A 13471-nucleotide genomic window follows, 5' to 3' on the forward strand; every position below is an offset into this window, starting at 1 on the left:
AGGTTGCCCTTAGGCCTAGAGAGTGGTAAGCCACAACACCCACACCACACTCCACAGCTCAAGGTGCGCATTTATCATATGCTATTTATCTGTGTAAAAACACAAATACCATTGTTTTGATCCTCTATTCCCTATTGCAGGATCAACAATGTGTGCGAGTTCCTGTTGTTCACTCCACCATTGGATGTGAAGGAACGATAAAATTGCCAGTCGTAATGCAATTATTTTGTTTGTCAATCACTACAGCCGATAAACAGGTCAAACTGAATGTAAGTGGCTGCTGTGGCCGTTATGGAAAGGGTAACCAACATTTGACCTATGTTTTCAAAGAACAACGGCAACTGAACTTAGCTTAAAGGTATTAAATGTAACATTGACTCTGAGCGTTTGCAATAGGTACTGTGGTCCAAATGGCCAATATTGGACAGAGTTGTGTCCCTCCTGCCCAACATTAAAGCTCACACAGGGAGCTAGGCTGAGGAAACTGAACAAACCAAAGCACACAATGAACCAAGCTCAACATTATGTTTTGAGATCACCGAGATAATTGTATTTTGACAATGACAAGCGACCACTGTCAGATAATCAGCTAATGTTTACGCAAATTATGAACCAGGTTGTTTTTTTATAACTCTGTTAAAGCTCAATGCATATCGGTTCAGGGGAGAATTTAAGGCTCTAAGCTGTCAATGTTTCAAATGTAACTCCGCCATAGAGCTTTTTGAAAGAGGTCTTTTGGTCGGGTAGAATCCAGTACAATCTCAGTGGATCCAGTCTGTGTGCTTGCCTCCTTGGCTGCATCACACTGTGTTTGTATGCCAATTAGTTTCATATCTGGCAACCCTGGGTGTGGAAATGGGAAATGGAATCACACAGAATGAAGCAAACACAGATCATCCGACCCGGAACGGACATTTCACAGGAGAATATACAGGCGTAGCATTGTTGTTTCGAAGAAGCCAGTATTTCAACATAGCATGGTCATTAAGATTCAGCTAATTAGTTACATATAGCTTCTTTAATCTCGCAATTTACAGGAAGTTGGTGCTAACAATTTCTGCCAGGCCATATCTATAATTCATAATAGAGACATAATAATTATAAGACACTGTATCACATGCATAAAAATTTACTTTATGCCTCAAAACAAGCACAGAACTTTGTGTAAAATGATCCACTTCACATCACAGACCCATGAACAGGGCAATCAGGACTTCCGGACTGTATGGAATTAGTCTTGCTAAATATAAATAAAAAGTTTGTTGCCATTATTAGGAAGAGACTTAGCACTGGTCTTAAACATATGCCACTCTAATCGAGTGTCTTTACTTAACCACCCAAAAAAAAAAAGAGGCTTTTATGCTAGGGTAGGCAATTTATTTGAGAAGCATTTTCTTCCTATTTGTGGATATGTTCTTAACATCGATCGATGTTATCGATGTTCTTAACATCGATCGATGTTAAGAACATAACATCTTTCTTAACATCGATCGATGTTAAGAACATATGTTCTTAACATTGATGTTAAGAACATATCAACAAATAGGAAGAAAATGCTTAATTTTTTGTGTCAGAGCATCTGTCAGGATATCCTGACAGATGCTCTGACACAAAAAATAGAAATCTGGTATCATTGGCTGTTGCAGGCCTGTAATTAGAAGACCGGTAGGCAGTCCAATCATCTCATTCTGGCAGAATGAAAGGATTGGAAGGCCTACCTCTCTGTCTCTCTACCTTCCCGGCTATTGTCGCTCACTCTGCCCATTGACACTGCCCGTGCACTCTGCCCGTGCACTCATTGTGCATGGTTGGAGTCTTCCACAAGGCTAAGCAGAAATATTGCTTCAGCTAGCTAGTGGGCTAGCCATGAGTTTTTGGGAGGGGCTTTAGAGGAAGACCGAAAGGGAGGTATATGTTTGGTATATATTTGGTGTATATAAAAAAAGAGTATTCCTAAATGTAATGGTCATTAAAAAATAGGAATGAAAGCGATGAATATTCAGCCCTAATGATCACCTTACCTCAAAGGCCAACACTATACAGGATAATGTCAAACATGTCTTTCATGTCAAGCATACAACGACCAACATGGCCAATTACTGATCAGTTTCAGATGCATCCACTTTGTTGGTGATGGTTTTCAAAGACTTGGTTCTGATTGGTGGAAGATGCCGGCGGCGCTCAGAAGGCCTTCTGAGGAGGTGTTGAGCTGTTGTAGTGTGGACGGGCCTTTAGCCACGTGTCTTTATAATTGTTTCTCCTTACTGCTGGTGTCATTGCAGTTTTCTGACACCACTACGGACTCGAACTGGCAACCCAAGGATTTCAAGACACACCCCTCCTCCCAATCCGGGTCACAGTTTACCACTGTGTCTCTGACGCCAGACAACGACTCAGCAGGATCTCAATCTGGCAACCCCAGCATTAAGAGGCATATGTTGGAACTTCTGAGCCAAATGGCTGCAGTCATGGTGGACGTTGGTAGGGTTCAGGCATTGGGAGTGAGGGGAGACTCCACTAGACTGACTCAGACGTTGGTAGAGGTCACTGGGAGTGAGGGGAGACTCCACTAGACTGACTCAGACGTTGGTAGAGGTCACTGGGAGTGAGGGGAGACTCCACTAGACTGACCCAGACGTTGGTAGAGTCCAGGCATTAGGAGTGAGGGGATACTCCATTAGTCTGACGTTGGTAGGGTCACCGGGAGTTAGGGGATCCTCCACTGGCGGGCTCAGATGTTGGGGGGGTGTTGGTAGCGTCCAGGCGTTAGGAGTGAGGGGAGACTCCACTAGACACCAGGACATTGGAACTCTCTCCTTTAGTACGCAGGTTAATGCACAGTTAGAGTTGGTGCCCTGAAACATCTTTCATTCTTGTGTTTAATGAGTGTTTTCAATACAAACTTCCTTGGTGGTAAGATCAGCAACATTAAAAGGTTTGCTTGTGAATTCATTAAATTTAATCTTTATTTTTTTATTTTGTTTTATTTGGTGAGCTCAGAAAAAGCTCCTTATTATCGCGAAAACAACCTTGTGATTACCAGATGACTATGCTTTCATCAACTCTTAGTTAGGGCTAGGTTTACTTTTCCAAGTGGTAACCTTTAATCAATGGTAGAAAATCTGCTTTAAAGTCCATAATAATTGGGCCGTTTCTGTGCAATGATCTAAATGCAGCATTCTGTTTTTTAATTGAAAAGTGTGTGTGTGTGTGTGTGTGTGTGTGTGTGTGTGTGTGTGTGTGTGTGTGTGTGTGTGTGTGTGTGTGTGTGTGTGTGAGATAGTCTTCTGGGAGTTGGTCCAAGTCCACTCGGGGCCAACCCTTACAAACCCTCTCCACCTCTCGTGTTCCCCTCCGTCTCCTGGGCTCAGCCGTTCTCATCACGTCACTGAGTGTGTGACGTAGGTGAGCAGTGGAGCTGTGGGGTGAGGGTGGTGTGGTGGAGCGGTAGCGGTGCAGGGAAGCGTGATTATCTCTGCATCCCAGCCGGTGTTGGCTCTCCACTCCTCCTTCTCCATCTCCCTGCATCTGTTGGCAACGCAGAGTGGGGTTGTTGCAAACCAAGCTAGCTTTCATTTACCTCCATTATGTCAAGTCATGCATCCCCCATTCCCCCACCCTGTCCAAAGAAGGGGGAAGAGTGTTTTCTCGTAGATAAGTCTTTTAAGTAACATTTGTGTGAGCGTTTTTGCAAAGCAGCAGATTATTAGCCGATGGGCTGACCCCCAGCCTCACGGCTGCCATCAGACAGCCCTGTTGTGCCCCGTGGAGTTTGGATTTCAAGCCTCTAAGCTATGCACTTGTATGGGGCACTAGAGCAGTTAATTACTTAAAGGGGGAAAGTTAATATATACACGCTGACCCAAGAAAATAAACTTCTTTCAATGATATGGTTCCAAGAGCAGGACATTGCTTTGGTATCCAACCCATCCTGAACTAAGGATAACTTGTACGCTGTATAGGGCTGCACTAATTGTTTTCTGTGTTGATTAATCAAATGATAATCTTTTCCAGATTCATAGTTTGGTCATAAATAATAAAAAATGCCCGTCGCAGGTCAGCAGAGTCCTAAGTTATGTCTTAAATTATCCTGATTTATCTGATAAGAAGCCAGCAAAAGTATTCCAACAACCAAATATTTGATTTAAGAGACAGTAAGCCGCAAATGTTTGGTATTTGTACTTTAAACAGATTATCAAAATTTGATTGTATTAATATTCTGTGGATGGATGAATCACCTTTCACAGCCCTGTATCCTCCTGTCTGCACCATGACTGCCCGGTTATTTAACAACCAACTAATGTGTGAAACAAGCACCAAATCTCATAGAGAAGAGCTGTATTGCTATTCTAAGGGATCTTGCAGGAAGTCATAGTCTTGAAGTGTCTTGAGTGTAATAATTAGTGGGAGGAGATGATAACACATTTGGAGTATTGCAGCTTGAAGTATAGTCCAACCATTGTTGTGTGTTAAATGAGAAAATATTTTAGAAGTTATTCGGTCCATTTCATTTTTTCAAAGTAAAGACGAGCTCAGATGTGAGTGAGGCTTCTCCCCATCAAAGCTAGCCTCTTAGCACAATGCGTGGTCCAAATGCTGTTCCATTCTCACCTTTACCTTCTCATTCCATGCGGTCACACCGATTCATTATTCAGCTTGGCCATCTACAACTTTCTCATCGGGGTAATAAAGTTCTGAGGGGAATTTCATCATGTTTGGCCTCAAAGCCATGGGAATGTATCTGGGAAGTACGGCATGGGTGAGAGGGATGTAGAACCATGTGTGTGTGTGCAATATCTTGTAAGAGGTGTCGTATTTATGTATGCATTTGTTCTTCTCACAATGAGGTGAATATTATTATAATATTAAACAAAATCTAATTATTTATGCCAAAATCTAAGTAGAATGTATAATTCTTTACATATTTCAAAAGTAATGAAGGAATTGCTGTCCAGGGGAGGCCACTGGTCTGCAGTGTGTACCATATGCCTGTGGATTGTTCCCTCTAATAAACTACCATATCTGGGAATGTTGAGCAAACTTTAACATCAGATCGATCATTTTGCTTCAAATGTCACTTTGCTCCTCAAATTTGCATATTGACAAAGCGGTCAACAATACGCATTTAAAAGATGGAAATAGATTATCAAGGTTATTTAAGTATCTATAATATGCTGTGAAGGTATGTTCCATGTATAGCATTACCTATTATAATTAGAAAGGGTAACACCCCCATCCACGACTTAAATGGTTTTAGATCAATCTATGCTTTACACAACAAAATCCCTGAGATGATTCCCCTGAGCCTGCTGCTTTGTTGGCTGCTAACATTGGTTCAAGATTTATGTATTTTCAAAACAGCCAGGTAGTACTTTAGGTAGGTAGGACGCTGATATTTGATTGATATGTGTATAGCAGCAAATATTGTGTTTGTCGTCCATAAATGCAGTTAAAGAAAACCAACTTCACTAATTACTGAGCCTCACTCCTGCAGCTCAAAAGGTTCTCAGAATGGGAGGGGATACACCTTCTTCCCCATCTCTTCTTCTGCCTGAACGCGTGCTGTGAGTGTGATGCTTGTTCTGTCTGACCAAAGTAAACCTTGTCTCCCCTCCTTCTGCCTTCCCCTATCTCCTTCCCTCAGACATGGCCACTCTGCGGTTCGGACAGCACGTGATCAAGGCCTCCGCGGTGTTCCTGCGGACGGAGCTCTCCTTTGCGCTGGTCAACAGGAAGCCAGTGGTCCCTGGTCGTATCCTTTAGTCTGGGAGCTCGAGGGGGCGGTGGACCGCTTGGCCTCAGTCGGGGGGTTCTGTCCTGTTGACCGGGTTGTACTCTAGGGCAGGTAAGCACCCACGTCTTTAAAACGTCTCTTGTTGCCTGGCAACAATGGCCAAGCATTGGGAGGATGATAATTGTGAATCTGACCATGGTACGAAGGTCATTGGTGATGATAATGGTGAACCTCACCATGGTAAGAAGTAGGGCTGGGACGACGCGTTGACGTAATCGACTACAAAAACTAGACACAAAAAGTCGACACAAATAATTTGCGAGCATTTGAAAATGAAACACCCTGAAGCTCCAACCACGTACATTGTTTTTTGTAAACCGCACATGTGATTTATACCCCGGTGTCACTTGATAGAATATGACACAAATAAGGCAACTTTTCTGTCTGCTAGGCTGTTTGATTGATTGATTGATTGATTGATTGAATACTTTATTAGCCAGAAATAAAAAAAAAACAGTAACGGGGTACAGTCAAACACTTTGTCTAATAGGAACATCGAAGAAAAGGCCTTGCAGTCTTATTTCCACATGAGTCCCGGGGGTATTCAATTCATAAGCATGACATGAGAAATAACAACAATACAATCAAAGCATCATAAGAAATATAAACATATGTACAGAGTATACAGGGAAAAAAAGGGGGGGGGAGGGGGAGGTGATCACCTGTCTAAAGCGAGGAGTCTGCTGAAAGGTGGATTTTCAGGCCTGTTTTAGTGATCTGCATTTTTTGAGGGCGGGGGCCAGGGCATTCCACACCTGGGTGGCAGTGCTGTAGAAAGAGAATTTTCCCATGTTTGTATTAAAGGTGGGTGGTACCAGATCGTTACTCACGCTCCCTCTAGTGTTGTGGCTGTGGGTGTCGTTTACTTTTTTGAGGTGATTGGTCAGGTATGCGGGTACCGAGAGTATTGAGGGCAAAGCCGCATTGACAATTTTGAATGTCAATCCCATTTTCAATTGGTGAACTCTATCTTCTACCCTGTCTAAATTAATCATTCGATTACTCGAAAAAATTATCGCTAGATCAATCGTTTGAAACATAATAGTTTGGGACAGCTCTAGTAGGAAGGTCATTGCTGATGATAATGGTGAAACTGACCATGATACCAGGGCCGGAGACAAATGTGTGTGTGTGTGTGTGTGTGTTAACTTTGGTTATTTTGAAATTAATGCTTCACTTTGAATGGATCCCAGCAGCACTGAGTGGATCCGTGAGACTCCAAATTGTGCATGAATCTGCATGATTTTCCCTGCTGATGTGCTTAAATAATGTGCCGGTTCCTCTTTGCTAAATGATAATCAGGTCTTTTCTGAGCTTAACTTTTTCAAGTGGTTTGGCAGCATCGGGTTGAGATTAACTGTGATGGAGAATTCTCAACACATTATGGTTCCAGCAGACCAACATTGAGACCGGCCCTTCTGTATACCTCAGCATGATGTCTGTAACCTGATGTCACGGCTTCCAGCCAGAACCCATGAGACATTTGAAAGCCGGTGCCATGTTTCAGGTAACCACTAAGTCCCCATGTATGTTCGGAGCCAGAGTGATTGATGGTTGGTTTGGTGGAAGGCAGATTGAGAAGGAGTGTCATGGCGGTCCTCCTCCAGCCCCTGACATCTGTTCCGAACATGTTTCCTTCCTAAATCACTGTCTCCCACTCGGCAGCAGGCCAGGCCCACGCAGGGCTGTCTGCTGCACGGCTCCAGGAAATAAACTCCACAAATGTCCGTCTGAATTAACGGCACTGGGAGCCTTTTATTCCGTGTTTATTTTTTTTGTGTACTGCATTATTAGTAGGGTTAGTTAGTTACCCTACTTATTAGTTTAAGTATTGGTTTTAGCTTCTTCTTTCAAGGATTTACATCCACCAAGGAGAGGGATTCATTAACTAACAAGTGCCAACATTTCCTTCAAATACTTGTACTTGGTTGAATATCGAAAACATTCCTGCAATTTCTGTATCAGATAATAAAAGATAATAACTTTGCTGTTGTATTCGTGTCCTATTTAGGATAGAATCACTTTTTACACTTTAAGTGAGTTAGTGATATTGTCACCCTAATACTGAAATCATTGCTTTAGTATCATTGCTTTAGTATTGCCACCAAAAGGAAAATAGAAAAGAGTTACACCACATTGATCGGCGTGGGAGACATGAGGAAACAGACGCCAGCAGTCCTAACACAAGGTAGACAGCTGCAGTGAAGACCATATGCTGTGCCACACCGATACTCCTTCCAGTTCTGCATCATGTTCCTGTTGTCTTTGTATCCAGCCCAGCTTTCTCTTCTCTGTCAAATTCTGTGGTCTGATCCTTCAAATCTTCTTCTTCCTGAATCTACTGTCATGATGGTCTACACACACTGCTGTGTTGTCACTGTGACCTCTTGAATGACCTCTGTGACCTCTTGAATTTGATTGGACGTTGGACCGACAGTTTACCAGTAATTTGTAATCCAATGAACCAAACCCCCTGTTACCTTGGACTGCTCATACCCTGGTTTTACAATCACAACTTCAGGATGAACTGCAGGACAGTGAAAGTACCCTGGTGGAATATGTAGGTGTTGAGATATGAACTAGCGTATTGTGAGGAATAAGAGTAAAATACATGATGTACATTGTAATGTCAGTTGGATAGACTTAGTTCAAACCTTGATGGGTTTGAGACCCTGAAGCCCAGCCCACTTTTAAAAGGTTCCTGAAGGCCGTGTTTGGTTCTGTTGCTTGAGTGACAGGCCCTGCCTGTCAGGAAACATTCATTGCTTAAACCGCTTGAGTAGTTCTGTAATCCTGTTGCCGTTATTAAATGTAACTCGTCCACACGTTTATGGGTATTTTCTGAACTGCAGTGGTTCCTCTGCATCTGGGCCTGACTCCTTAACACCAAACAGTGTTTCAGGTCACTGATACAGAAGTCCTGAATGCTCTCTCTAGGGTGGAGGTTTTCTTCTCTTATTTTCTGTGTATTCATATGGACCAAGGAAATGGAGGTTTCCCAAAACAATGACATCATCTCATCGATTTCCACATTGAGCATGTGTCAGAAACGTACAAGCCATGGCGGACTACGGGTGTTAAAGTCTGGCTAGTACTGTTATGTTTAGTTACAGGTTCACGGTTCAACCTAGTGGTACTCCATTGTTACAGCGCAGTGCTGAGTGGTTGGGGTTAGGGTTAGTAGGGACCTCCAACTGTGCCTTTCCAAGTTAAACCATGCTCTGCCATCAGCCAAGTGCTCTTGAATGGACTCTGCCTGAATGATTCAGAAGGGTGGTCACAGAAAAGGGTCTGGGTCTGAGGTGATTGGCCCAGGGCTCCACGCCATTTACACCAGAACCGGCTTTGGGCGGTTTCCTGATGCAAGGTTTCATTCTGTGCAAGTGGCCCAGTCCAACCCAGCAATAAATACATGTCACTACAGAGCGTGTTTACATTTCAGATCTGCGATAGGTTGCTAACCAACCCACTTTGGACTCACTAGAAGACATCTTTGATGTTCGATCTCATAAGATGGATACCTTGACGGTTTGGGGCTGCCTGAATCAGAAGGTGTGATCCACGTCAGGTCCCAGCTTATACCAGGTAGAACCAGTGGGACCTGACTGGGCAATTATCCATTACCCTACATCATTCTAATGACCTTGGTTGTCACCAAATGCATTGGTTGGGTTAAGTTCTCAGTCACCTTTTCTTAGTGGCCAATTTCAGTATAATTATACATAGATAACGAGTATGTTAATCCCTGGACATTGACCGTAAGCAGTTTACTCTGCCTAAGCGGTTTCCCTGTGCATGTGGACATACTAAAGGAGTCAGCAGCTGGATTTAGAAGAGGGTCCTTGATGGGTGATAGTTTCTTGGTTACCATAGCGATACAAAGGCAAGCTACATAACTAATTTCAGTTGGGGAGGGGAAAGAGCTTTCTCTAGATGCAGAGATAATTTGAACAAAGGCTTATTAAATAATGAGAGAAGGAGCCATGAATAAATGTTTATCATTTATTTAATATTATTAGGATACCTAACAAAATAAAATGTACAGTACAAGCGTCAAATAACAAATCAGTATTTAAATAATAAAGAAAACAGGGCCAGAATAATGCATTGTAAAACAGAAGAATATGGAGTTTTTTTATATTGCAGGATAGAATATGCCTGATAGATGTGTGATGTTTGTTTGTACAAAATGAGGATTGATAGTTGGTTAACGAGCTGGGATTGCATCTATACTGCAAACTATTTCTATCTGTATTCTAGGGTCAGTCGGGGTGTAGATATGCATCTCCTCATCTTAGAAGTATTACTTTAGTCATTCCTGTGGTCAATGTGTGACACCAGCAGGCCTTTTTTTTGCTTGACCTCTGTCTCCCCCAGTCCTCCCCAATCCTCCCTCCCTGGGGTCCGTGTTGAGCTTCAGAGTAGACACATGAACATCATGGATCCTGTAGCGTCACACAATCCAGGGCATCGCTGGCAGTGCCATTGTGTGTTGTGTAAACAAACCCATGCCTCGGGTCTTCTGAGTTTTTACTTGATTTTGCTCCAATCAAGTTTGTGCCAGTCTTTCGCAGTCACTCACTCACACACACACACACACACACACACACACACACACACCAGACACATCCCGTACAGCCAAAAGGTTGTCCATTACAGCAAGGCCAGAAAAGGGACATCGGGCAGTATGAGACACAGAGAGATATTTATGTTAGCTTGCAAGTTGTCATTTTATATCAAGATCACATGCACCTAGATTCATAGTAGAGAAAGCTTTATAACCATGCCCTATGAAAAAAAAGGAACAATCCTGAAAGGATGACTATATATTATTATATTCAGTATTTGAGGACTGCAGTGAATTCAGGCTTGTTCAGGCTTGTTCTTGTTGTTGACAGTGTTATACAACTGATGACTCGTAATGAGCAGCGGTATTTGCCTATCTTTGGGTTTACTGTGTAGGATGTTAAATGCATTGTTATTTTGTTGTTATACATTGTCACCAGTAAACCCGGGCCAATCAGACTTACCGTTATGTCCCAACTGTTTATGTTCCCAAATACAATCAATCTCCTGGAATGTTTGTTTCAATCCACATGTTGTGTGCCAGTAGCTTTGTGTTATAAAGCCAGGCTTCCAAAATGGCTTGTTTAATGTTAAATGCCTGGAAAATAACAAATGAAATACAAACAGGGTTGGGGTTGTTTTTAGTCACCTTTTTCCAACCCTGTTTCTTTATGCCAACTGAGTGATTACTAGGATGTAACGACTGGATCCTCTCTGGAGGGCTCTGGCCTGGATGAGCTGTGGCCAGTTGCCAAAGCTGTGGCTGTCTGTCTTGCCATGCCGTGGTTAGTGGGCCTGAATGGCGCTATAATGGCCAATCAGACCTGGCCATGCCGCACCGTTTACTACATTGCCGATGGAAGTGGCTAAAACCAGGAAGTAAACATCAGCCCATTTCACACTTGCACTTCCACCCTGAACCTATCTAGACCTTTCCTAGAGGAGCTGTATGAGAGAACGCACATTTCTGCATCATTTAGACCTGACCGGATTGAACTCTTTCACTTTTTTAGTACAGAGTCTGTGTAAAGGCTGGTTAGCCCGGTAAGGCGGAGTTCATCACGAATACGACAGTTTTACAATAATGTTGGCCCACCATGAACGTCCTGATATACAACAGTGAAGAGCAGAGCAAAGACTCTGTGCCCAGCAGAGCTGCTGTAAAGCACACAGACTGTATCAAACTCAGATAAAAAATGACTTTTCAGATGTAAATTAGAGCAAACTACCGCAGAAATTTAAAGGAGAACAAAAAACTTTTCTACAAAACGAGAAGGCCTACTTGAGTACTTGCTGAGAAATGGACCATGGATTCACTGACTATTTCCTGGTATTTATTGCAGCCATAGTAGATGGTCATGGATGCAAAGAAGTAGAATCATTCACATAATATAATAATATCCTGCTTTGTGCTACAGGTTTGAATAAGCCCCTGCGCATAACGTCCGGACCTGATTACCTGAACTTTGTTCAGAGTTCATAAGTGAAAACGATTACATAGACAAAGACGTATCCTGTGAAAGCTCCATGTCTGCAGATTCAGGTGTGGGCACTAAGAAAAAGAGGTTTTGCTCTCTGTTGACAGAGGGATAATGCCGACTCAATGATGTCTAGAGGGTTCAAGGCCCCTTCGACCAATAATTTGTCCAGAGATTTAGAATCACGTCAAACATTTGATATTTCTGATCGGAAATTCCCAATAACTTAATGCTGAAACTAAAACGCAACATTTATTTACAATGCGTATTATTTTTCAGAGCAGGGAAATGCCTGATCAAAGGCCTCGGAGGCTCTGGTCTGCCACAGCTTCAGGAGTATTACTGGGCAGCAGAAGCCAGATCTCTTGTCTATTGGCAGAGAAGAGAGTCATGTGGGATGAAGGACAATACTCCGGCCTGGCTGCTCCCACATCCTTCTCTTGCAAGTATTCTGATGAAAACATTGTCTGAAAAACTTGCTTGAGTATATTTTAGGACAATATTTGCCAATTTATATGTCAGACGCTAAACTCACACTTGCGGTGACATCATGCCTTCTCTGGCTCAAAGCTGGAAGTTCTCAATGACCAGGAAACCAGAAGTATTTGTTACCATAGCAACCAACACCGACACAGTGTATATAGTAAATATATATATCGAGCAGGGCGGAGCGGCTGGGGTCCTCATGCTATTCTCTCTGTGATGGGAACAGTCGCTGAACAAAAACACTTTGATTCTATAACACCAGGATCAAATGTAGGGGAGGATGGAGTAAAAGTCTACCTAAGCACATGATATCAGTATGCCGTGCCCTATTGAACATTAAAGAGACAGGGATGATACACCCAGCAGCACCTATCACCAGTGATTAGAGGACAGGGTATTCACCACACCGGTTACAATTTGTAACAGCAAGTTAATTCCCGGCCACTCTTAATCCCAACGGAGCACTGGGACACCACTGAGTGACAGGAGGGATAGGGTAAAGAGCAACATTAGGAATCGTTACAGCTCTGAGAAACAAGCCTTATAACTATGCCATTTGAAGAGTTAGGACCTGATCTCCACCTTAGGAGATTGTGGCAAGAGCCCCTTGTCATGTGCAATCTCAGAGGGTCAGGGGGAAGACCATGGCGAACACACGCAAGTATCTTCCACTGTCACTCCCCTGAGTAGATCCGTGGAAGTGGCCACACCATGTAGAAAGAGCCCTAACACCCAGCGGTGGCACTAAGCCTTGCCCAGCGTAGGCTTAACAAACACCCTCACATAGCCACAGAGTAGAACGCTATTTAGAGAGAGAGCACTATGTGGCAGCGTCACCATAGCACACAAACAACGGTTGCGTGGACCTTACTGCGCCAAGCATGGCATGTATGCACAAACATGCCACAAAGTGGTGAATGGCAAAGATTAGGAACGTGCTGGTAAGCATCTTTGCAGTCCTAGACCCCTTGAACCAATCGCCCTCCCTCACATCAGGCAGTGCTTGGATAGTGAGCATTCAGAATTTCCTTGTTGTGAGGAACTGAGCTCCAGGATGGGTATTATCTCCCCTGACTTCTTTGGAACCAGGAAGTAGTGAGAGTAAAACAGTTAGTGTGACTCCGGGGGGATCATCGTGACGGCCACC

General features: G+C 43.2%; 1 protein-coding gene across 2 annotated transcripts in view; it reads left to right on the top strand.

The window, feature by feature from the left end:
* fhit (fragile histidine triad diadenosine triphosphatase) overlaps positions 1-13471 on the top strand; it is a 210311-nt gene that overhangs the window by 59961 nt on the left and 136879 nt on the right. For both annotated transcript variants that reach the window (XM_084463752.1, XM_084463753.1), the window contains exon 3: positions 5645-5752. In XM_084463752.1, the coding sequence (XP_084319878.1) occupies positions 5647-5752 (106 nt within the window). In that variant the 5' untranslated portion in view covers positions 5645-5646. The remainder of the gene's footprint in view (positions 1-5644; positions 5753-13471) is intronic.

Source organism: Micromesistius poutassou (assembly GCF_964030765.1).
Source record: "Micromesistius poutassou genome assembly, chromosome: 2".
In the NCBI taxonomy this organism is placed as follows: Eukaryota; Metazoa; Chordata; class Actinopteri; order Gadiformes; family Gadidae; genus Micromesistius; species Micromesistius poutassou.